The following is a 25,633-nucleotide window of genomic DNA, read 5'->3' on the forward strand; positions in this document are numbered from 1 at the left end:
CAAACAGTCATGGATTGAGTGACCAAATTATTATTATTTGTTTGGATGGATTTATATTACCCCCAGATAAGCTGGTTCCTACTTATTGCTAGGTAAATAGCAATGTGTGGAGGAAGGAAATTTGCCCAACATTTCACCCTGCCCAGGAATTGAACTCGGGTCCTCTTGCTTGCGAAGCTAGTGCTCTAATCACTAAGCTACAGGACTTGTGCCTGTAAAGAGTCACTTAAAACACACACACGTTGTTTTAAATCAAGGACAACTTTTATTGCTGCCAGAAGCTTCTCAGCAGTGCAACTGCACTTTTTCAAAGTATGCAGTACCTTTTTCAGACTAGAGAGCACTGTGCCCACTGGGAAATATGAAATAAGAAACAGTAGGGAAAAATATTTTTCTATTTTCAGGATCAGTTAATGCACACTGGAGCTGAAATAAGTAAACGTTTGCACAGAATTTTAAGTTTTAACTGCCCCCCTATAGCTCAGTCATTATTGATCTTATGTGAATTCCTGGTACTAAAACCACTTTGATGTGAATTTTGACAAAAGTTTCAAAAATATTCAAAGCTAAGGTTTCTGTGTCTAAACTAAATTGACACATTTATGGCAAGTTCATGGTTTCCCATAAAATGGCACAAAGTTTCACATAAAAGGACAAACTATTTTCTACAAACAACAGTGACATGCCACTTTAGACAGTTAATTGATTTTAAATATTAAATTTACAAAATGATACACAGAATTCACATAAAACCAACCATCTCCTCCTGAAAAAAATAAACTTAAATGGCTCTTGCTTCAGACCCAAAGAAAATACAGCATGTCTTTCAAATAGTATCTGAAATAAAATTCAAAAGTGCCATATTCATTACAAAATAAATCTCCACAGCATGTTAGCAGTGTAAACAGTCTCTTCTCATGTTCATAACCAAAATCTCCCAGCATTTCTAGCTTTTGGGGCAGTTTGCAAGCAGCTTTGCCACCTGAGAAAATTTGCTTATTCACTTGACAAAATTTATGTGTTAACATCACGCACACACAACCTAAATACACTGAAGAGTTATGCAAACACTCCTCTCCAAAACTCTCTTCAGCAAAGGTTAGGGTGTATAAGACAACATGCAGATTACTCAAAACATTAGATTTCTAAACACAGGAAACTGCAGATTGAAATTAGACAGTAACAATTAGGCTGTGAAACTGAATGCATCTCACAGTGAAATGTGGACTCAACAGGGAGAACAGGTGGCACAAAAACACATTTCAAGATTTAGAAACAGATGCAATCATACTGACAACCACTAGAGAAATGTTTAAAATCGCTACAACTTTTTTTTTGTTCCAGGTTTTTTGGGGTCTTTTAATTTTTTTGATATTCTTTTTTTAATACTTTTTATTAGTGCTTGAATAAATGGTTAGACTAAAATTAGCAGCATGAAAAGGTTTGGCTCACTTCATTTCAGCCTGGTAAGGTAATGCATGCCCTTCAACACTTTAACTCCCTGCAATAATAGCCCAAGTCTTGTACTTTAACCACTGCCGAGTTAGATGACTGTGACAGGCTGAAGTGGAGGACAGGGAGAGGTACTACCCTCTTGAAGCTGCAGATTTGGGCCATAGCTAGAGGTTACAGTATCCATCCCTGTAATTTCCTGACCGCCATCCTCATTGTACAAGCGCTTTATGCCATCATAGAAATCATCCACTTCCATCTCTTCTACTTTACGTTTTGCTGAGGCCTGCTTGCAGCCATAGGAACTACTCGGGCGTCGGTAGGGTGCAGCTGTACTGGCTATCTTCTTGGCGTTGTCCTTGACATTAGCAAACTCTGGTTCTGTGGTAGGGGAGGAATAAAGCCGAAGCATTCCTCTACCACAATGAACCATGGTTTGCTTGCGGGGATTGTAGATGTACACCGCATTGGGGGGTAGGGAAGCTGGAAATGTGGACAGGCAACCTGCTACAAGCTCTCGACAGCGAATCAGCTGTGCGCTATCAATCTGAAAAATACAAGAACATGCATTTTTTTTAGTTGTAATAAGTTGTAAGGACATGAACAAAATATCTGGGTATCTGAGGCTCCTACAATTTAACTCTTAAGACAGGATATTAAAACTGCAACAATTTTATATTTAATGTCATTGCATTTTTTCTCATTTCTAGGAAATTTCAACAGCTTGAATATTGAACCCTTGTGGAGTAGCAGTGAACATCTGAAAGCCATTTGCTCCCAAATGTTCAATATGCTGCAACATTAATTCTAAGAAATGCACCTGACATTGAACCAGCCAAATAGTTCTATTTCAATACAGTACACTCTTAATGTTGTGTCCTTTAATAATGCCAGGATTTGAACACGAGCTATTTACATTGAATACAGACTCAGGGTGAAAATTCCGAATAAACATGAAGTCACATAGAGATTCCCAAGTGTCAAAGTGCAGCTCCTGCTCGTAACCAGAAGCCTGCAGAACCTCCGCTCCAGAATGTGGCATCCTTTGGACGTCCTACAGATCAGGGGGAAACTCTAGGTTACCCAAAGGAGTCACTATTATTTTGGCTTCCTCCTACAACTACCACATTTTTGCCCCTACTATCTGCTCTGCTCCCATTTTTCCATATGTGCTGTGACTATGACTAGAGAGAGGACTCCATCAAGCTACCAGTTTACCATTTAAGTACGTGTTAACAAAAATGGTCTACATATAACCTGACATTTTAAACAGGTGGTCGCGACAGGAACTGGACTTAAAACTATCGACATTAGATCAGGTAATTAGCTCATACCTTTGCTTTTTTCAGAAGATCAATAGTGAGAGCGAGCCAATCAGGAATTGATGTTTCCAGCTCCAGACTGATAATGGCCAGTGCAAGTGTGGAGCCTTTAAACTGCAGAAGCTGGTGACAGGCCACACACTGATGTAGCTGCCGGATAAGGAGTGCAACATGTTGGGATGGGTTCATCTTAGGTAGGCTGCTGAGTATCTGGGGACGGCTGGACATCATCATCGCATGAAACTAAACAAAAATTAAAGCAAGTTAACACCAAATTGGACAATCTGCATGTTTCCCTCTGAAGGAGCTCTGAATCTTCCTTATACTTACTGGGATACAGCTCCACAGGAGCCAATTTTTCTACAGGATTCTATCAGAAAGCTCGACATTCACATCAGCTATAATCCTGGTGGACTATTTGATGAGGTAGCATCATAACAAAGCCACCCCACCACCCCCCCCCCTCAACAGACTACTACACAAATATCTCTTGCAAGAGTTTCAGAATAGAAATTGGGCAGTCAGCCTGGTTGATTTGCCCCTCCCCTGCCCAAGGATGCTGAGGCCTTCAGTAGAACTGAAATATGGTATTTCTGCAAAAGAATCTCCAACTTTTCTAGTTTGCATGGAATCTCAGCTCTGATAGTTCAGAGATAGTCTTACTCTAGTCCCCTTTGTCAAGATTAACATATTAAGGCTACATTAACATTTTAACACTCATATATCCCAATAGGTAGAATTCCAACCCAATTTCCTTCCTGTCTCTGGCCTTGGCTTTCCCACCCCTGACAATGACCTTCTCAAGTCCAGCCACCTTGGCTTCTCTGGTGTGTTTGGCATTCTGCCAGCTGCCACAGTCAGTTGCCAGAACAGTCCTGTCTAATAATTTCTTGCATTCTTTCACTGAACCAGAGGGATCAGGAGTAGCATTGAATTCCAATGCTGCCAAGTGACAAGAGGAAGCCAGGCGTAAGGAGATTTTCATTGATGGTCTGGGATTTTCACAAAATGCCCTGAACTTTTCAAACGTAATTTGACTCACTTTTGACAACTGAAATAGATGAAAATGTTTTGGGCTGAAATGTATGCACACCTCATTATTCAGGTTTCAAACTGTCCATTCTGTATAGGTTTACACACAGTTCCCCCACCCCCTTCCCCAACACACACACACACTCATTTTGAATTAACCACAACAGTTTTAACATGGATTGTACTACAGTTAAAATGGGAATCCATCAGAGACTGGTACAGAGTCAACTCTATAAACTTTTAAATGAATGAAATAACAGTAAGTGGAAACTAGATGGTGCAATATCCACCCGTTGTATGAAGCCCAACTTCAGCTGCCCTGCGTGTAAGGTGTTGACACCGTATGGCAATAGGGAGATGAGTAAAAATCACAGATGGCATTTCTTCACTAGTCACCCTCCTGTGCGTTTGGGAGTGCAGAATACCATTTGGGACTTTAAGGACAAGAAGGAAAACCACCAGTTGATATCTGAACATAATTGTCTATTTTTTATTAATTAAAGCCTAGCATTTAAACATAACACAATCTGAGCTAAGATGTGTGCAATCGTTGCTGGATGAAGGTAAAGCACTTCCCAGGAAGGAAGGAAACGTACTTACAATGCGTCAACTTACATCAAATGACTTGCACGTATTCTAGCAGTTGGTTACAGAGCTGTATACAACTGAGACTCCTGTCTAATTTTTTGACTAGGAAATTACAAGATCACAGGATTGGTTTGGATCAAGAAGGCCCTTCGGCCCATTTGATCTCGATCTTTCTAGAACACCCACCCTCCAGTCTCCCCATTACAGCATCAAACTATATACCAGTGTCCTGGTCTTAACCACCCAACCGTTCCAGTTATGAATTACTGTTTGGGTAAAGAAAAACTTCCTGATATCTGTCCTGAAATTGCCCTAAACCTACTGTGTCGGTGCATCCAATAATATTGTTCTGGGTTTACTTTTTCAATCCCATTTAAACTTTCTGAGCAGCCAAATCTTTGCTAAAGTGCTTGCATGTAAATTACAGACAATTGTGCATTTTAAAACACATCATCTTGGGAAAAAAACTATTTACAATGTGAAGGAAGTCCAAAGGAGTTGACGTGTGCAGATCCCAGTTCAATTTATCCAGTATAATTCTTTCCATTCTGAGAATATCAGCAGAAGAACAACCACAATTGCTGTTCTTCACCATGTCCTTCAGAGATGGAATGTTCTGCAGGGTGGAGATAAAAAAACAAAATTCAAGTAATTATGGATTGGACAAGCGTTGATCTAGAACAAATCCACGTTACTGGGTATATTGGCTAAGTACACAAGAGGTGCTTTCACAAGATTTGGGGGTATCTTTAAAGTATTTTGAATTTAAGGACCCTTCCCACTCAAATACGATGCCACAATGGGACACATTTTCTGGACTAACTGAAAACAAAATATTAAATGTGTTGTGGTGAAAGTTATTTTCACATGTTTAATTGATCATAAATTGTTTATAAATACGCATTATAAATAAAAACATAAACATCATGCAGTCAGTATCACTCATTATACAAAATATACACAATATCCTTGATCTTTTAGATAGCTTGCTCTTCTTCCAAAACTTGAAGGGATTACTGGCTTAAAAGCAGCTTCAGGTCTGGGAAACACAGCTGTAAGGTTCTCCTCAAAATCTTAAAAATGGCTCTTTAGGATCAGTTGAGGAATCAAATTACAATGGGACGAGGCTTGAATATACTCAAAATAAAGGAAAGTTTACACACTAAAAAGGGTTACTGCTAAGTATATCAAAATCCTTCCAATATGCATTAAACTCGTGCATCGACAGTTAAACCACACAAGGCTTGGAGTCCTGTAGCTCAGTGGTTAGAGCACTCGCCTTGCAAGCGAGAACCTGGGTTCAATTCCAGGCAGAAACCTTGGGCAAGTTTCCTTACTCCACACGCCTAATAATAATCCCTCCAAAACAAAACAATAATAAATTGGTCATTTTCAATCCACGACTGTTTGTGGGACACTGCTGTGCGCAATTGGCTGCCGCGTTCACCCACAAATATACGCTCATTCACCTTACAGCATATTCTGTGAAGCGCTTTGAGTCGTCTCAAAGACGTGAAATGCGCTATATCAAATGCAAGGATTATTATTATTAAGGCATTATTCATATTAACTAATTATCTTAAAAAGTACTGCAATAAGTGAAATCAGGAGGCAGTTTTTCATCGAAAGGCTAGTGAAAATCTGGAACTCTCTTCCCCCAAAAGACTGTGGATGCTGTATCCATTCACATTTTCAAGATGGAGGTAGAAGAATATTGTTAGGTCAGGGAATTAAGGGATATGGGGCAACGGCGGGTACTGGACTTGGAAGTATAGATCAGCCATGATCTTATAAAATGACAGAACAGGCTCAAGGGGCTGAATAGCCTACTCCTGTTTCTATGTCTGTATCTATGTACCTATGTAAAAAAGTGTGAAGTGCTAAGCTATATATTTTTTAAGTCAGTCAGGTTCTGACACGTAGTCTCCAAACTAAAATACTGAGAGTTCTAGATATGTACAGTTTCTGTTTGTTTGTTATTGATGCTTCATGCGCTATTCCACAGAGTAGTAAGTGTAGTCCACAGCTCTATAGATACTACATTACCATCTCTGCTGTAAAGTCAGAAAACACAAAATAGAAAAGCCAAAATTAAACGCACACACATTGTGATTTTGAATGTAGAGTGGAATTAGCAGACAGAGTAACAAGTCACCCTCAGTTTGGGGAATTGCATGCAGCATGTTTGCTTTATGAAGGGTACAGAAAGGTTAGAGAAGAGAAAGGAAATAAACTTTCGGCCACGATTTTTTGAAAAAAATATATTTTTTTTACCAACCTCATCTTCTTCGTTGGTTTTAGCTGCTAGGAAGAAACCACTAACAGCTATGCAACGCAGATACTTTGGACGGGCCTGAAAATATATCGTTTTTTTTAAAAATCATTTAAAAATTTTAAATGAAAAGATTAATAAGCACATAGTTAAAATCCTTCAACTCCAAGGAATCAAGTAGTCTTGGGCATTTAGGCTCAAGAGTAGCTCTAGAATCTTAAAATCTTCCAATCTTAAAATCTTGTATATTTTCGCCCACAAAATATATAGTCAATTCACTTTACAGTATATTCTGTGAAGAGCTTTGAGTCTTGAAGACGTGATAAAGCGCTATATCAAATGCAAGGATTAATATTATTATTAATGGCCCAATTCCATACTTAATGAATGAAACATTATATGGCAAATCCTGTTGATTTCCAGGTTTGGGTTTCACACACGTGTGCAGAACACACAACTCCAATGTGTTACGGTTAGGACGTGAAAAGTACTGTACAAATGTAATTTGTTGTTGTAGTAATTAATATGACATCATACATTCCAAGTATGTGTGGATCCTTTTTGGACAGTTTTTCCTCCAATTGGCACTCTCTAAACAATGTTGGCACTATCTAAACTGACAGAAACGACACGATTTCAGCATGAAATAAAGCTGAATAACCAATATATCACCCATGGTGTAAACATGTCTCAAATGACTTTATTGGAAAATTTTCAGCTAAGCACAAGGAAGTGAATGACAGAAAATAGCTCTTTCAAACACAGCTCATGTTAAATAAAACTTCAAACAATCTTACCTTTACCAGAGCTAAAAACCGGTCCAAAATAGTGATGGCAAGGGAAAAGGTTTCTGGATAAAAGTAAAACTTGTTGTTGAGTTCAACCAGCCATCGAATCACCTCATCCCTGTGTGCTGGAGAAACATCTATATCCTACAGAAATAAAAACAATCGTTATATACAATTGACTAACACAAATAAAAAGCTGCAAATACTAACAAGGCTGACCAATAATTAAGCAAAAAATATACACAGAGCATTTTTTCTCAGAATAGACTCAAACCCAATTCAGAACCATAAAAAAACTACACACAGGATGAACAGTGGTTCCCTCATGATTGTAGAACTATACCATACTGTACAAGGCTCCTGGTTTGCATTCCAGTCTATAGTGCGTCATCTGATCAGTCAGTGCTCTACAAGCGCTCTGAAACACTACCCTGCATAAGGGGCACTATATAAATGTAAGTTGTTGGACTCGTGGTCCATGGGTTTCGGTGAGTAAATCAATCAAACATCCCAGTTTTGCACATTATGCAGTTTTTTTGCTAGAATGCCTGTGGACGCCAGTGAAAACAGCGAGTACATTTCCAAAATAAAAAAGCGTCATTAACTTGCTCACAGCAGGAAGGAGAACCATAAAAAAATTACACACAGGATGAACAGTGGTTCCTCATGATTGTAGAATTGTAGATTGTAGAACTATACCATATTCAGCGATTGCTGCCCTCTGCAGCAGACTATCTGAACTGTTTCTACTTGAATTGCAGTGAAAATCTACAGCTCCAGGCTAACTTTTATATTCTTGATCCTTGGAAAGGGTTCCAATTTACAAGATTATCCCTATTAAGATACTTTAGTTGAGATCAATCCTGTTACATGAATTTTTACCAAAGATCTGATCCCTTCAAATCATCAGTTTACTCTGAGCTGAGTTCAAGTAGTGGTGGTGACTAATTAAGCCAGTGCCTTATTATCCAGGGTTTACTGTATTTATGCCAAAGAAATTATGGGAATGCTGATTTATGGTTCTTCCCACCTTGTAAAATACTCAAGCTGGCACGTACATTTACTCCTTCCTGTTGTGAACAAGTTAATAACCCTTTTTCATTATAGAAATGTACTCGAGCTTCAAAAATAAAAGTGCAGTATTTTGGCATAAATACAGTAAACTTTACTCTAGACCTTGAGTACAACAGATTGTTGAAATACAATACAGGAGCTTTAAAGATGATTTTAATAAAAGGCAACTTCCTTCTGTGACTAAGTATTGCCCATTCTCAGCCAAGTCACAGGATGGAATACAGCAAATTAGAGAAGCAGATCTCAGGAAGAAAATAATAGTGGCAACATAAGTGTTATTTCAGAGATACACCACCACCTACCATGCCAAATGGCAGCACATGCAGTGTTCATAGAAAAGTGTGCCCAGAACACTTCCTTTCCAGGTGAAGCAAAATGCATTTACGGGGAACCAAGGACAGAGAAAATAAGAAAATAATAATAGTTTAAAAGCTGAAGAAATTACATTAATATAATTGAAACAATCACTGTAAAACCTTCATGCAGACTTTTTTTTAACAACCTGCAAATATGAAATGAACCCCACACACCATATTTTGCAGTGCCAACATGACATTTGTGTAACTCAAACAAACTTGTACTCAAAAAGGAAATGAGCATCCCTCTCCCATCTGCCATTCATAAGGGTTCCTCCATGTATTATCAATAATAAAACACAGATATCAGATTTGCATGTAATCTCAATAAATTAATTGTCCATTTGGTCATAGTATAACCTCCAAACAACAATCATGGGAATCCAAGCACCCTCCAGCTTTGTCATCCTATCTTTCCCTTAATGCTTATTCAACAGAAGCTTTGCTTAGTGTGTCTCAACCTGCCAAGATCACATTTCAACAGTGGCGAGAAACATAATTCTGCTTTCTACACAGCCATCTTTCTCGTAACAAATTACAACGAAAAGTAATTGCATTTCACAACCCTAACTCCTGGCTGTAAAGGAGAAACCTGCACTGGAATTCTACTGCACACATATCGTCTCTGTTGACTTCTCAACAAAGAAAGGAATTTGAATGAGTGCCAACTGGGAACTAATAATTTGCTTCTTAAATTGGCACTGCACAAAATGAGGTTAATCGACATGTTAATCTGAATAACTCAGTCCAACAGCTTTTTATTAAATACCATCTAATGAAGGAGTCTTTCAGCACAGGAGTTTCATTCTAAGACAGAAAATGTAACCTACTGCATTAATATACTTCGGAAGAGTGGAAACATTCATGACCAGTCTTCCTACATCCTGTGCCTATTATACCACCAAAAGAAACTGAAAACATTTATATTACCTCTGAGACATTTGTGGGGCATTAATAAAAATAAAGCCAAAATGAAGAATTTCTTTCTATAATGCCCATACACACCTTAGTCTTGGGAAAGTGAAGATGAATTTCCATATACACAAGGAAGGGATGGTGAAGGGAAACTAGAATATTATGGGTACTACTTTACTGCAATTATTTTTTTTTACAGAAACACGTACTTCCAATGGTAAGATACATTTCCTTTCGCTCTAATACATTTTGAAATGATTGCATTTTCTTTGCCCTGTTTTGTCCCCTTCCCTCTTGAAGGCCTCGACTGTTACTGGAATAGAATTCCACAAGTGCGGCATTACTCCAGAATCTCACTTAAATAGAGGAAAACCCCGTTATAATGTTAGGCTGTTTCGTATAATGGGTCACACAGTTAAAATGGCTTCCGCAATAACAGTTCTTGTACAAAAAGTAAGCAAAGCAGACACTGCTGAAGTGACTTCCTGTGTGGTTTGCACAGCATGCAAGTGTGAAAGAGGCAATTTCCTGAAAAAGCGCCTGCAACAGACATCACTTCTTGTGCACTGCATATACATGTAGAAAGCACAGTTGACTGAATTCCCTGTGCGCATGAAAGCTGGCAACCATGCTCACAAGTTCCACAGCAAACTCATTATAACCAAACTTGTGCAAAAGCTTAAGTAGGTTTCCCATCCAAATTAATTTTCTGCGTTTGAATCTAAACAGCAAATGTCAGCCATCCCAACTCAACTTGACCCTTCCTCAATCAGCGTCATCAGACATCAACAATAGATCTATCTTAGGGATAGAAGTCCAGGTTGAATTTTCCTCTTCCTAGTTGTGGAACAGAGGTTCTCATCACTACCTCAGCTAAGAGGAGACATCAGCATGGATTTGGACTCAAATCTGGTTGACAACACCATCCATTTACATACAGTGCCACCAGGAAACCTAAATTATTTTTGAATAAAGAAAAACAACTTCAATAAGAAGATCATCGAATCACTGAAAAACAACCAGAGCAAAAATAAGTCATTTGATCTACTGAATCTGTGCTGGTGTTTTTCTCCACGACCACCTAATCTAATCCCATTTTTTGATGACTCCTCATACCTTTTGAAGTATCTATGTAATTCACGTAGAATTAATGCACTCTGCTTCAACAACAGATATTCCATTCATAAAAAAGCAGCTCGAGTTCTGCCATTCCAGGTCTCCAAGCCTGAATAACACACTCAACAAGATCATCTCCAGAATGCTGCAATTACAGTGGTTCACCATTAGTATCCCATTAGTTATGGATTCTTATCCCACCACATTATCAGAACTGTTTTAGGAAGGAAATTTGCATTGAAAGCAATTCTCCATTATTGTTATTCTACATTAATAAAATATTTATTCATCTTCTACCATATTATCAAAATTACAGTGCATTTCCACAGCAGCTGAACAGTTTAAGAAGTAAACTATATAGCTGAATTAAAATGCTGATAAATCTCTTTGAAGTAACCATGATTTAAGAAGTACACAAACTTCTTGTTCCTTAAAACTAATTCACTGGGGGTGGGGGGGAGGGTTGAAACCATGAAACATTCCATTCAAAATATTAAAAAGTTTCTAAGTATATTACCACGAGCTGAATCCGTTGCAGCTACACTTGCAACTAAAGGATCGAATATGGAATGTAGATTTCCGTGATATCACTCACAAACCATTTAACATACCATAAACACTGTACATCTTAAGCACCGATTATTGCGTTATTGGCAGACACACACACAGACATTTCAGCTTTATTAGTATACTCTCTCGGAGGGTGTGTGATTACCTCTGTCACTACTTTGTTGCAGAATACCATACATACCTCATACTTTGGGGCTTAATTAAAGCATTTTTTAATACAGCTCATCAACGATAGGAGATTCCCCAAAACAAATATGCCCGGTACAAGAACAGACACACAGACAGACATTTTGTCTTTATTAGTATAGATAATAATAATCCTTGCATTTGATATAGTGCGTTAGCACATCACTGAGATGTCTCAAAGCACTTCACAGAATATACTGTAAAGTGAATGGACTGTGTAGTTCATGGGCGAAATGCCAATTGCACACAGCAGAGTCCCACAAACAGTCATTAACCATTAAAGGATTCTGTGGTTGAAGCTTTGGAGTCATATTACTCATTTTCAGAACAACTGCTAAACGTTTAATGTTCCACTGGAAATGTACATCACACAGACATGAGAGTGCACACCCACTGAAAGTAGATCGTGTTTTTGACACGACTGGGATCATATCTGCAGTTCAGTGACCCTGCAATCAAAAACTGGCACAACCTTTTCCACAACACAGCTGGGTTATAGCTTCACCCAGACATTGCAAGCTGATCGCAGCTACTAAAGACTCTTTGCAAGTTTCAAGGTAGAATAAATATTTCCATCGTACGGCATCGTATCTGACCCAGCAAGGTGCCTTCAAATCAAGTGAACTTTTTAAAATCTACACCTACAGCCAGAAGACACCAATTCAAAGTCTAAGTTATGAGTTCTCTTTGTCTAGTTAGTACATAAAGAGAAATTGTGTAATGAGTATCTTACCTGATCGGTTAGATTTTTTGGCACATACACCTTCCACATCTGTGCTTCCCTAGAGACTGTCTTCTCCAAAAGAAGTGACAGCCTCTGGCTCTCCAAGGGTCCTGAATACTTCATGGCACCCCTTGGATCCACCAACCTCCCAAATGGATACAGCTACCTGTAATTGAAAGCAAAAAGGAATAACGTGCTTTGGTTAGTAGGATATGTTTAACCTTAGTCAGATTAAAGACATTTCCTTATAATTTTCTTTTGGTTAGCCATGACTGACACGCTGAAACCCAACACGCTTGAGTGTATCCAAACCAGACAACAACAACAACAAGATTCCATTTATAAAGCGCCTTTCACGTCAGGAGGACGTCCCAAGGCGCTGCACAGTTGGGTCATGACCCGAGCAGGGGGGAAATGGTCAGGGTGAGGGGAGGGAAGGGAGTGAGCGAGGAGGGGGGAAATGGTCAGGGTGAGGGGAGGGAAGGGAGGGAGCAAGGAGGGGGGAAATGGTCAGGGGGAGGGAAGGGAGGGAGCGAGGAGGGGGTAGAGAGTCGAGAGGGGAGCTGAAGGCACGGTCAAAGAGAAAGGTCTTGAGACCGGCCTTGAAGGAGGAAAGGGAGGAGGCGGCGAAGGCACTGGGGGATGGAGTTCCAGAGCCTGGGGGCTGAGAGGCTGAAGGCCCGACCACCGATGGTAGGGCGGTTGGGGCGGGGGACGTGGAGCAGACCAGAGCCAGAGGAACGGAGGGTACGGGCAGGTAGGTAGGGGTTAGGGTTAGGAAGTGTTACACATATGCAATTTCCCTGTGTAGATGGTATACATATGTGTTAAGCTATTCTTTGGTCATTCTCAGAACAATTCTATTCTCAACTAATGCAAGGAGGTTGGACAGCACTAATTTAATCCAATAAACGAGTGTAGTGAACATATGATTTACGAGTTAATACAATTTCTAAAGATAACTCTTACCCGAGTTTTCACTGTACAACAAGGTGATCATTTGCAGCTATACAAGTCCTGATTTTGCATTTTTTTCTGGCAAAAATTGAAGGGCTAACTTGTTGCCAAGTTTAGAACATAAGAAAGAATGAAACAAGACAGCCATCCAGCGTTTCAGTTCACTGTTGATTCTTGTAGGAATTCCCTTTCCTCTGCAGACAAATTCCTCTTCTTCCCCTCCCCCCCAATTTGCCAGTATAGGAACACTCATCCTCCTTGGGAGTTTTTGTTCATCATATAACCCTGAATGCTCTCCTCAAACAGATAATTACTCCGTACTGTTGAAGGTTATAAACACAGAATCAGTTGCTTTCATTAGGATTCCATTAATCCATTATTCTTTCTTTTGGTCTCATTTGAGACTTATTTTGTTAACCCACATTTTCTAGTTCTGAGTTCAGTCTAAGTCATAAAGCTTGATTAAATTTACATAATGTATCAGTTTCATCATTTAAAGACACGGATTATAGACACTCTCCGCCAGTTTATTTTCTCTGTAATAAAAGTCCAGCAGTGTGAGCCTCCACTCATAACTTAATGTCATTGTCATTGCTCTCTCCTCTGAACTCTCTTCAATAATCAATGTTCTTATGAAGGTATGATCTATAAAAACTCATAATGTTGTAAATGGGATTTTACTAATGATTTATCTTGACATAGTGAAAACTTGAGATGCAGCACAGATATGATTAGCTTTGAAAAGTGTGTCACATGAACTGAAAACCTTCAACGAATCATCAGTAATCATACAAGTTCCTCCAGCTGCCCCCACCTTTACTAATGTTCACGCGTCATTTTTACTGGTACCCAATTCGATTAAATTTACCTTACATCAGAATGTACCTGCTATTTCATAGCTAATTTAATGAATTGGTTCAGATCTGCTCAGGTGCTCTTTATCCTGCTATTCAAGTCTTGTACAATACTTACAAAGCTTGATCTCATCAGCAAGGTTTACAATACAGTGCACTCCTTCATTTCATGTGAAAACATTAGGAAAATTTAGTGTTCACTGTCTTCCCCAATTCCATCCAAAGTGCTTTTTCCATAAGCAAATTTTCAACACTAACTAACTAACTAACTAACTAACTAACCAGCCATTCATTATTACAGGTAATTTTCATGCTGTGGGTCCACTCAAAGTAAAACATAAGCTGCAAAACATAGAATCATGGAATTATACAGCACAAAACGAGGCCTGACAATGAGTGGGGCTGGGCAAGGCGGGGGACGTGAAGCTGAGCGGAGGGAGCGGACAGGTTGGTGGGGGTTAGGAGGTTACGGATGTAGGGAGTAGCAAGGCCGTAGAAGGCTTTGAAGGTGAGGACCAGGACCTTGAACAGTATCCTCTGTGTGATGGGAAGCTAGTGGAGTCGGGCGAGGATGGGGGTGATAGGGTCACGGCACCTGGTGCGGTAGAGGACATGGGTTACAGAGTTCTGGATGACCTGCAGCCTTTGCAAGTAGGGAGTTTGCTCACTCTAGTCTGTATGTAATCAATTTGTGGATCTGGACATTAGAAATGTGTTCATGTGTACCACCATTTCTGATGCTACGAGTTATCACTTTATTGTGCTGACAATCTCAAAGTTGTAGTAAATGAGATTAACAGGGCACAGGTTCCATCAAAGCAAATGTTTATTAGGGATTGTCCACAGGGAGCTGCTGTTAGTGACCTATTTGAATTATTAAAATTTGTGGGTTTTTGGAAAATTCACTGACGTCAGTAAATAGTGCAACATCACAGTATAGCAACAATGATTAATTGAAGTTGCTGCTTTCACTTCAATAAATTGCCCAAAATGACACCAAAATACCGTTAAAATAAGGTACCAGAAAAAGTATTCGGTGCAGCAAGTACGTTGAAAGTTTTCTTTTTAAAAATTTGGATACGATAACAGCAGAAACAAAGTTTTGAAGATCAAGTGCCCAGTTTATTATTCAAATCTTAATCTTCCTGAATCTGATGCTCTTTAGGGATATAAATGACCTGATTGACCAAACTCACCTACAATCCATGCCTGCCAAGACAAAACTGAAAGCTATGCTGCTTACAACCATGTAAAGTGACATCAGCTTCACTCTCAAATTTCGGACAAAAACATCACTGCTCTTCTCACATGCCTGTTCTCACCTTTTCATAGGCTGAAGTCATCCTGAAGAGCTTTCTCCCCCTTAAACCCAGCACAAGAATCAGATTATTCACCCCCCACCCCCACCCTCCCGCATTATAAATACATAGAGGTAATAATCCCTTCAAAAATAAATTTAGTTCCTCAATCCACGACTGTTTGGGACACTGCTGTGCGCAACTGGCCCGCAAAGTAGTCACTTCACTTTACTGTATAATCTGTGAAGTGCTTTGAGACTTTTCAAATATTAAAACCAGTTAGTATCAGAACTCTGGAACTATAGTTCAATCCAGTCAACTAGAGGATAAACTTCTGGGGCCAAATGTCACAGCAACTTCGCAGCACAGTCCTGCTCCAAAACTGACTTGTCAAAACATCGACCTCAATTGCTGTTTGTTGCACACTATGCTTGACCTCACTCAGTTAGTTATCCATCCGACAAATGTGATAAAAATGACAATATATCATTGCTCCTGATAGGAAACAGTATAGTAGAAACACGCATTAGTATATTAAAAAAATAAGTAAACATCGGGCTGCCAATTGATGAAGGCAAATTAGATCTCGCAATAGAAACCATTAGTGAATTAATGGTCCAGCACTTTGGGACGTCCTCCCGACGTGAAAGGCGCTATACAAATGTAATTTTGTTGTTATTGTTGTTGAATTAGTTTGTAGTTAAATTTAAGGCCAGTTGAACAATTACGGGGTGGGGGGGGGGGAGGGAAATGAAGACAGGGGCTGAGAGGACCTATATTAAGTGACAATGGTCTCAGAGCACTATACCAGCAAGCTTAAAAAGAATAGCATAGAAACAAGGCAAGTGAAGAGGTACAAAGCTTAGGTCTTTTGGACTGCTTGAAAGAAAGGAAGATTCAAAGAGTTTCATAATCTTGATACCAGGAAGAGAGGGGCACAGAAACGAGTTAAGAGTAGGAGATATGTAATTGATTTTTGAAAACACTATTGAGGAGGCGTGGATAGAAGAAGAGAATTTCAAGAAAATAGAGATCCGTGAAAAGTTGCAAGAAAAAGTTTGCAGGCCAGAGGAGAAGAAGGTATAATCTATCAGACAAGAAGCCTTTTTGGGATCCTGTACAGGAATGGAAGGGATGCAAAAAGATTCCCTAAGTATGGGAGCAATAATCAAATCTTGAATAAAGTGGAGCTTTATAGAGTTCTAAAGAGTTGAGGAGAAAAGTTTGACACGATAGGTGCACAACGGAAAAAATAACAACAGAATCAAGTCAACCCTCTGTGGCAGTCTAGTTCAGTTCCTGAGCAGGCAGGTCCACAGTATTCCAGGGCACTGCTGATGACAGCGCAGCCATCCTGGCTCATCGGCAGGACTTAGAAAGGCAGACCAGCCACTGGGGGCAGGGAAACCTCCCACTCATCTTCAGTTAACCCTGCAAGAAAAACCCCTCATAGGAGGGTGGTCCTAGCTGACCAAGCAAAGCAGCAGGAAAGCATGCCAGACTGTCCTATCAATGGTTTTAGTTGGTTTGACTCCAGCAGTACCCCAACCTATACTCTCAGGTACCCAAGCCTTGGCTCTTGCCAACCTGCGCCTAATACTTTCCGGAATTAGGTGAGCAGGATGCATCCCTCCACGGAGAGAATGTGCATTCCATTCCAATAAATAATTGTATTTTTCATGTGTAGTAGGGATGCATGTAACTCTTTTTGGTTTGGATACTCTTAAGTACAGTGAAGGGTTTCTCAGGACTTCCTCTCGACGTGAAAGGCGCTATATAAATGTGTTGTTGTTGTTTCCACGTGTGTCAGACACCCGGCTGACCCCCCAAAAAACAATATTGGAGCTTTACAAGTCTTGAAGTGTGGATTGTTCAATACATTGTTATCTAATATCATTTCAATAATAGCTGCATTTTATAAAAATACAGTAAATACAATACAAAATTTAGACATTTGTAAAGCACCTTTCATATCGGGAGGACGCCCCAAGGCACTGAACAGTCAGGGATTAGGGATTAAAACCCTGAGTGGGGAGGGTTGGGATCGGGGGGGGTGGCGGGCAAAGAGGATAGCTGAAGGAACAGTCTAAGAGGAGGGTCTTGAGGCACGCCTTGAAGGAGGTAAGGGAGGGAGCGAGGCGAAGAGCACGTGGGATGGAATTTCAGAGGGTAGGGGCAGAGAGGCCAGTGGAATCGGGCAAGGGTGGGGAGGTGATAGGAAGGATCGTGGAGTCTGTGGGAGAGGGCACAAGCTGCAGAGTTCTGGATGATCTGCAGCTTGTGGAAGGAAGAGTTGGGGAGGCCGACAAGCAGAGAGTTGGCGTAGTTGAGCCTAAATGTAACAAGCGCACGGATGAGGGTCTCAGCAGCCTGAGCTGGGCAATGTTGCGGAGGTGGGAGAAGGCAGAACAGGTTATGGCACGGGTCATTGCACACAGCAAATGCTAGACTGAAATAAATATGCCAAAAATATAAATCTAGAGTAAATCTGGCAGTGAAGCACATCAAATTCTGCATTTAGATTGCAGCGCGGCTACAGTATAAACCAGGTGGTTGTCATTAGCTGTAACATGGCTCTACATTCCTAAATGCGCTCAAGATAGCAAGATAACTGGGCCCTCCTGTTGCATCCAAATTATTTGTTTTTTGGGGCGGACGGGGGTTGAGCTGCAAGCCTACAGACTGCCAATGCAGCGTGCAGCTCTTCCCAGAGATTAGTCCACAAGCCAAGACCTCTATTGGTTTCCAAATTCCAACGCATGCTTTGCATTCTGCCAACAGGGCAGCGTTCCAGCACCAGTGGCGTTTAGGGTACTGATTGCCAGGTCTGAGGTAACTAACGTACAAAGTAACAGCAGCATCGTACAGTAGAAAAGGTCACTCTTGCTGCTCAAGGGGACGTTTCAGCTGTGAGCAAATTTTATGTTTTCCTACTTCTAAATGTTTCACTGGATAGAATCATACTGCACAAAAAGAGGCCATTCGGCCCATCGAGTTTGTGCCGGCTCTTTGAATAGAGCAATTAATGTCAGCCCCACTCCCCAGCCCTTTCCCCATAACCCTGCAAACCCGTCCTCCTCAAATACCCACCGACACACCCACCGAAACAGTTTTTCTTTTTCTAACCTATCAAATCCCTCATGATTTTGATGACCTCTATTAGGTCTCCTCGTAACCTTCTCTGCTCCAATGAGAATAATCCCAGCCTCTCCAGCCTTTCCTCATAATCAAGGTCCCTCATTCCTGGGACCATCCTCGTAAATCTCCTCTGCACCCTTTCCAATGCCTTAACATCCTTCCTATAGTGTGGTGCCCAGAACTGGGCGCAGTATTCCAAGTGAGGCCTAACCAGTGTTTTATATAGGTTAATCATAACCTCCTGACTCTTGTACTCTATGCCCCTATTTATAAAGCCTAGTATCCCTTCAAGGATTCATTTACCTGAACCGCCAGGTCTCTCTGTTCTTTCACCCCCCCTTAAGATTGTATTACCAGCCTGTATTGCCTCCCCTCATTCTTTCTACCAAAATGCATTACTTTGCATTTCTCCACATTGAAACTTATCTGCCATGCGTCTGCCCATTTTACCATTCTGTCTATGTCTTCCTGCAGTTGTCTCCTATCCTTCTCACTGTTTACCACACTACCTAACTTTGTGTCGTCCGCAAACTTGGAAACGGTGCTTACTATACCCAAGTCCAGATCATTTATGTATAACTTTAAGATCAGAATTTAGTAACATTATTCATGAATACATGATGCATAAATTATGAAGGAATGCTAAGAATTTTCACATACATTGCTACACAGCCCAAACAATCTGTGTTGCTTCTGTGATCAAAGCTTCTCTGCTACGTTATCTATTTTTCACAATATTCTTCTCTGTGCACAAACCTCCCCATAGTCCCCACTACTTGCCCATATTTCCAAGTAACGTGGAAAAAATTGCCTCAGTAATGTTACAAGCTAGAACTTGAGCAAATACAAAAGAAAATTTCCTATCATGTAGTCATTATATTTTATTCAAAAATTCACAAATTTCAGCACTGAAATGTAAATAAATCCAATCCCAAAGGTCAAATAGTTTGAAAATCCTCCACAGATAGGGGAGGAATTGAAGACATGACCATTATCCCAGAGTGGATGAAAGTTATGATTCTTGTGATTCTTTGAGAGATTTGAAAGTTTCAGACACCAAAGGTCTGCAATCTGAAGAAAGAATTGGCAACAAATGTAGCACTGAATAATTCACAAATAGTTGATATGGTTGGGAGATGACTGAAGATCATTAATGTGGAGAAGAAGCAAATTGGCAGAGTTTCAGGAAACTCCTGGAACAAGATATTAAACCTTCATATGCAAGAATAAATACATTTTTCAAAAGTTTATTTTGAAATTTTCAAATGTGTAACAAATCACCAAAGATATGGAGTTTCCAATCCAACTCTGCATATGTGGAAGGCTCAGTTGGAGGAAAGAAGCTACCAAGAACAGGTTCAAACATGATTGTGAGTCGCATGGCCAGACCATTCATTATATACGAGGCATGAGAACAGATACACTGCATCTTGTGGCCATCTTACCAAGCCAAGAGTCCTAACACCTACTTTTTAATCAATAAGTTATCACAAGTTTATTACAGGTTTAGATTGAAGTGGCACAGCACAACTAACAGTAGCAATAGTAACACATTACAATATTCGAGTTTATTATTTTGTGAACTGTACCGATTCCTATATTCTAACAAGAGATGGATTGTAAGATTGGCACTGCCGGCTGACTCGGTTGGTAGGACTCTCACCTCGGGTGAGAAGGTTGTGGGTCCAAACCCCACCGTTGGACTTGGAACTCGTTATAGTCGAAACTGACACTCCAATGGAGTGCTGAGAGTGTACTGCAGTGTCAGAAGTCTTTTGGGTGAGATGTTAATCCATCTACTTGTTTATCAACGATCCCACGGCATTATTCAAAAAGACAAGGGAGTTTCTACCATGTCCTTGCCAACAACACCCAAATAAAAGAAAGTCATTCACTTCATGGCTATTTGTGGGATAACTGGCTGTCACGCTTGCCCACAAAACACAGCTGCTACATCCTCCTGAGGTGAAAGACTCTATTACAATGCAAAGATTATTATTTTGATAAAACTACCTGCCAAATTCTGTTGACTCAATCAGTTGGGCAAGCAAGCTTTTTTGGTACCCAAAGCCCACTTAAGACTTGCCTCTTTGACTGCAGTTTCGGTCATCTGCCCCCATTCCCACTCCACATATTGTTTCACAAACAAAACATTCAAATCCCTCCATGGCCTCACCCCATCCTACCTCTGCGACTCCCTGCACCCTACTGACCCACCTGCTCCCTTTGCTCAATGAACATTGCTTTGTGTCCCCCACCCCATCTGGCCCACATCGACGGCCGTGCTTTCCATCATTTTGCTTTACTCTCTGGAACTCCATCCAAGAGCCCCTCCAATTCGCCACTTCACTCCCTACTTTCAAAACCCATCTTAAGCCTCTTTGACCACACTTTCGGTCATCTGCCCCCATTTCCAATCCACATGCACCCTCTTCAGCTCCCAATCTGCTGTGTAAAGTGTTTTGAGAATCCCCCCAATGTGAAAGCACTATTGTAATATGAACTATTGCAACAACAACTTGCATTTATATAGTGCCCCTCACGCAGGGTAGCGACCCAGAGCACTTAAAGATGATGCAGTAGAATTTTGTACTTAAGTGACAAAACAAACATTACACAACGGTTACTATAGTCCACCCGTAGGAAATCCTACGCAACACTATGATTGATCGGAAATGATTAAATGATTTGCATTGGAGGATTTCATCAGATTAAATCCCACAAGCATTTTCGAAGAAGATTAACATGAATTACTGGCCTGTTCGGGCTACAGCACGAGAGAACCCGAAAGCCATGAACTATGCCTTAGACAACCTTAACTGAGGAATTACTTATGGTATCACAATTGCCGTTAATGGTAATGGGAGAGGGGCAGGGAGGGGGAAGATGTAAACTTCTTCTAACTATTACAAGAAAGAGAGGGTTATAAGAATGGGCAGAATTAGAATTGGCTGTTATAATAATAATAATAATAATAATAATAATCCTTGCATTTGATATAGCGCTTTTCACGTCGGGAGGACGTCCCAAAGCGCTTCACAGAATAGACTGTAAAGTGAATTGACTGTATATTTGTGGGCGAACGCGGCAGCCAATTGCGCACAGCAATGTCCCACAAACAGTCGTAGATTGAAAATGACCAATTTATTATTGTTTTTTGTTTTGGAGGGATTATTATTAGGCGTGTGGAGTAAGGAAACTTGCCCAAGGTTTCGCCCTGACCTGCCTGGAATTGAACTCAGATCTCTCGCTTGCAAAGCGAGAGCTCTAACCACTGAGCTACAGGACTCCACGATGCACTTCATTATGCACTTCATTCTAACACATGAGTCAAAACAGTGTGGACCCTTCCACGAGCAAACAAGTACATTTGAGAGGTAAAAAAGAATGTGAATCTATGATTTTGCACAATAAACATTTTGCAAGAGGGAAGAAACAAGAAGAAAGGGCAGTAGGATTCAATAATATTTTTACAGAAACAAACATTTCAAGGCTCATTTCACAATGCTCTGCTCAAACTTTACTCAGTTTCTGACATTTCCAACACCCTTGATGCATTATAGCATGTTACACTCTGAACTGCAACATCCCACACAGGGAAGTCATCAGGACTGTGAGTTCATGGTCAAGGCTAACACTACAATTGCAGAGGGGCTCTCCTTCAGATGAAACATTAAAAACTAAGGTCCAGACTGCCTGTTCAGGTGGTCTAGTTATGATCTCACGGCACAATTCGAAAGAGAAGCGAGTTTCTCCCAGCGTCCTGACCAACAATCAGATAACAGTCAACACTTTTGTCACAGTCTCCGGCCTGTGTGTGTGTGTGTGTGTGCGCGTCTCCGGCCTCTGTGTGTGTATGTGTGTGTGTTTTCGGCCTGTGTGTATGTGTGTGTCGCTGGTCTGTGTCTGTGTGTGTCTGGCCTGCGTGTGTGCATGTTTCTCTGGCCTGTGTTTGTGTGTCTCCGGCCTGTGTGTGTGTGTGTGTGTGTATGTGTGTCTGGCCTGTGTGTGTATGTGTGTGTCTGACCTGTGTGTGTATCTGGCCTGTGTGTGTGTGTGTGTGTAACTAGCCTGTCTGTGAATGTGTCTAGCCTGTGAGTGTGTGTCTGGCCTGTGTATGCGTTCCTGGCCTGTGTGTGTGTGTGGGGGGGGGGGGGGGCTGTGTGTGTGGGGGGGCGCTGTGTGTGTGGGGGGGCGCTGTGTGTGGGGGGGCGCTGTGCGTGTAGAGGCGGGGGGCTGTGCGTGTAGAAGCAGGGGGCTGTGCGTGTAGAAGCAGGGGGCTGTGCGTGTAGAGGCGGGGGGCTGTGTGTGGGGGGGCTGTGTGTGTGTATGGGGGGCTGTGGGGCTGTGTGTGTGTACGGGGGGCTGTGTGTGGGGGGGCTGTGTGTGGGGGGCTGTGTGTGTGTATGGGGGGCTGTGGGGCTGTGTGTGTGTACGGGGGTCTGTGTGTGGGGGGGCTGTGTGTGTGGGGGGGCTGTGGGCTGTGTGTGTGGCGGGGGCTGTGGGGCTGTGTGTGTGTATGGGGGGCTGTGTGTGGTGGGGGCTGTGGGGCTGTGTGTGTATGTGGGGCTGTGTGTGTATGGGAGGCTGTGGGGCTGCGTGTGTGGGGGGGGATGTGGGGCTGTGTGTGTGTGTGAGGGCTGTGTGTGGGGGGGCTGTGGGCTGTGTGTGTGGGGGGGGCTGTGGGGCTGTGTGTGTATGGGGCCTGTGGGGCTGCGTGTATGTGGGGCTGTGTGTGTGTGTGAGGGCTGTGTGTGGGGGGGGCTGTGGGGCTGTGTGTGTGGGGGGCTGTGGGCTGTGTGTGTGGCGGGGGCTGTGGGGCTGTGTGTGTGTATGGGGGGCTGTGTGTGGTGGGGGCTGTGGGGCTGTGTGTGTGTATGTGGGGCTGTGTGTGTGGGGGGCTGTGTGTGGGCTGTGTGTATGTGGGGCTGTGTGTGTGTGAGGGCTGTGTGTGGGGGGGGCTGTTAGGCTGTGTGTGTGGGGGGGCTGTGTGGGGGGGGGCTGTGTGTGTGTGGGGGGCTGTGTGTGTGGGGGGGGCTGTGGGGCTGTGTGTGTGTATGGGGGCTGTGTGTGTATGGGGGGCTGTGGGGCTGTGTGTATGTGGGGCTGTGTGTGTGTGTGAGGGCTGTGTGTGGGGGGGCTGTTAGGCTGTGTGTGTGTGGGGGGGGCTGTGTGTGTTGGGGGGGCTGTGTGTGTGTATGTGGGGCTGTGTGTGTATGGGGGGCTGTGGGGCTGTGTGTGTATGGGAGGCTGTGGGGCTGTGTGTGTGGGGGGGCTGTGTGGAGGGGGGCTGTGGGGCTGTGTGTGGGGTGGCTGTGTGTGGGGGGCTGTGTGTGGGGTGTTTGTGTGTGTGGGGTGTGTGTGTGTGGGGGGGGCTGTGTGTGGGGGGGCTGTGTGTGGGGGGGGCTGTATGTGGGGGGGGGTGTGGGGTGTGTGTGTGGGGGGGCTGTGTGGGGGGGCTGTGTGTGGGGTGTTTGTGTGTGGGGGGGGGCTGTGTGTGGGGGGCTGTGTGTGGGGGGGCTGTATGTGGGGGGGTGTGTGGGTGTGTGTGTGGGGGGGCTGTGTGGGGGGCTGTGTGTGGGTGGTTTGTGTGTGTGGGGTGTGTGTGTGGGGGGGGGCTGTGTGGGGGGCTGTGTGTGGGGGGTGTGTGTGGGGGGGTGTGTGTGTGTGTGTGGGGGGGGGGGCGCTGTGTGGGTGGGGGGGGGGTTGGGGGGGTTGGGCGTGTATGAGGGCTGTGTGTGTGTGTGTATGAGGGTTGGGGGGTTGGGGCTGTGTATGAGGGCTGTGTGTGTGTGTGTATGAGGGGTTGGGGGGTTGGGGCTGTGTATGAGGGCTGTGTGTGTGTGTGTATGAGGGTTGGGGGGTTGGGGCTGTGTATGAGGGCTGTGTGTGTGTGTGTATGAGGGTTGGGGGGGTTGGGGCTGTGTATGAGGTGTGTGTGTGTGTGTATGAGGGGTTGGGGGGTTGGGGCTGTGTATGAGGCTGTGTGTGTGTGTGTATGAGGGGTTGGGGGGGTTGGGGCTGTGTATGAGGGCTGTGTGTATGTATCTGTGTGTGTGTGGGGGGGGGTTGGGGGTGGGGCTGTGTGTGTGTGTGTATGAGGGGCTGTGTATGAGGGCTGTGTGTATGTGTGTGTATGAGGGGTTGGGGACTGTATCTCTCACCTTCCCCGCGAAGCTGCGATGTTCACAGTCGTTCTCGCGCATCAGGTCCATGAACTCCGGGTCTGACCGCGAGCGCTCTCACTCCTCCATCCCGGGGGTCCGCGCCTCTCCGAGTGTGTGTTCGGGGGCCGCGGGCCGGGGGGCCGGGGGCCTGGCGGGCCGGGGGGGCGGGGGGGGCCTGGCGGGGCCTGGCGGGGCCGGGGGGGCCTGGCGGGCTGGCGGGGGGGGGGGAGGCCGGGGGGGGGGAGAGCACAGTGCGGGGCCCCGGACTGGCGGAGCCGCTTCCCGGGAGAGGCCGACCGTCCACACCGCCGCCTCACCCCCACTCCCCGGCTCGCATCCGCCGCCCACACCCCGCCCCCGGCACGGCAGGCGGACACACCGGCCACACCCGCCCCCCGGGACTCTGCCCGGGCCGACACCCGAGCTCGGGAAGGCCCGGCCGGCGCCGCGCCAGCCTCGGCCGAAGGCCCGCACTCATTTCTGTCGGCGGAAGCGCACGGACCCGGGAGCCGACAGCTGCGGTGAGGCGGTCCACCTCCCACAATCCATCGCGCGGTTGGCAACAAACCCCAGAAACAGACTCACAGCGAAACACAGTGCACACACTGTGTGTACTATACACACCACAGCACTGTGTGTACCACACACACCACAGCACTGTGTGTACCATACACACCACAGCACTGTGTGTACTATACACACCACAGGCACTGTGTGTACTATACACACCACAGGCACTGTGTGTACTATACACACCACAGGCACTGTGTGTACCACACACACCACAGCACTGTGTGTACCATACACACCACAGCACTGTGTGT

At 43.4% G+C, this 25,633-nt stretch overlaps 1 protein-coding gene across 3 annotated transcripts; it reads right to left on the reverse strand.

Moving 5' to 3' along the window:
* Positions 1 to 245: 245 nt before the first annotated feature.
* On the reverse strand, positions 246 to 24,940 carry ccni (cyclin I). Of its 3 annotated transcripts, XM_042340432.1 has the most exons (7): positions 24,807 to 24,937; positions 12,405 to 12,561; positions 7,464 to 7,598; positions 6,673 to 6,747; positions 4,870 to 5,010; positions 2,787 to 3,017; positions 246 to 1,999 (listed from the first exon to the last, which is right to left on the reverse strand). In XM_042340432.1, the coding sequence occupies exons 2-7, from the start codon at positions 12,516 to 12,518 to the stop codon at positions 1,544 to 1,546; spliced, it is 1,152 nt and encodes a 383-aa protein (XP_042196366.1). In that variant the 5' UTR covers positions 12,519 to 12,561; positions 24,807 to 24,937; the 3' UTR covers positions 246 to 1,543. The 3 variants fall into 3 exon arrangements, with proteins under 3 accessions (XP_042196366.1, XP_042196380.1, XP_042196372.1); XM_042340446.1 differs by lacking the exon at positions 4,870 to 5,010 and having other exon boundaries at positions 24,807 to 24,940; XM_042340438.1 differs by lacking the exon at positions 6,673 to 6,747 and having other exon boundaries at positions 24,807 to 24,938.
* Positions 24,941 to 25,633: the final 693 nt, after the last annotated feature.

The sequence above is a fragment of the Callorhinchus milii genome, unplaced genomic scaffold (genome assembly GCF_018977255.1).
Source record: "Callorhinchus milii isolate IMCB2004 unplaced genomic scaffold, IMCB_Cmil_1.0 Scaffold1, whole genome shotgun sequence".
Classification (NCBI taxonomy): Eukaryota; Metazoa; Chordata; class Chondrichthyes; order Chimaeriformes; family Callorhinchidae; genus Callorhinchus; species Callorhinchus milii.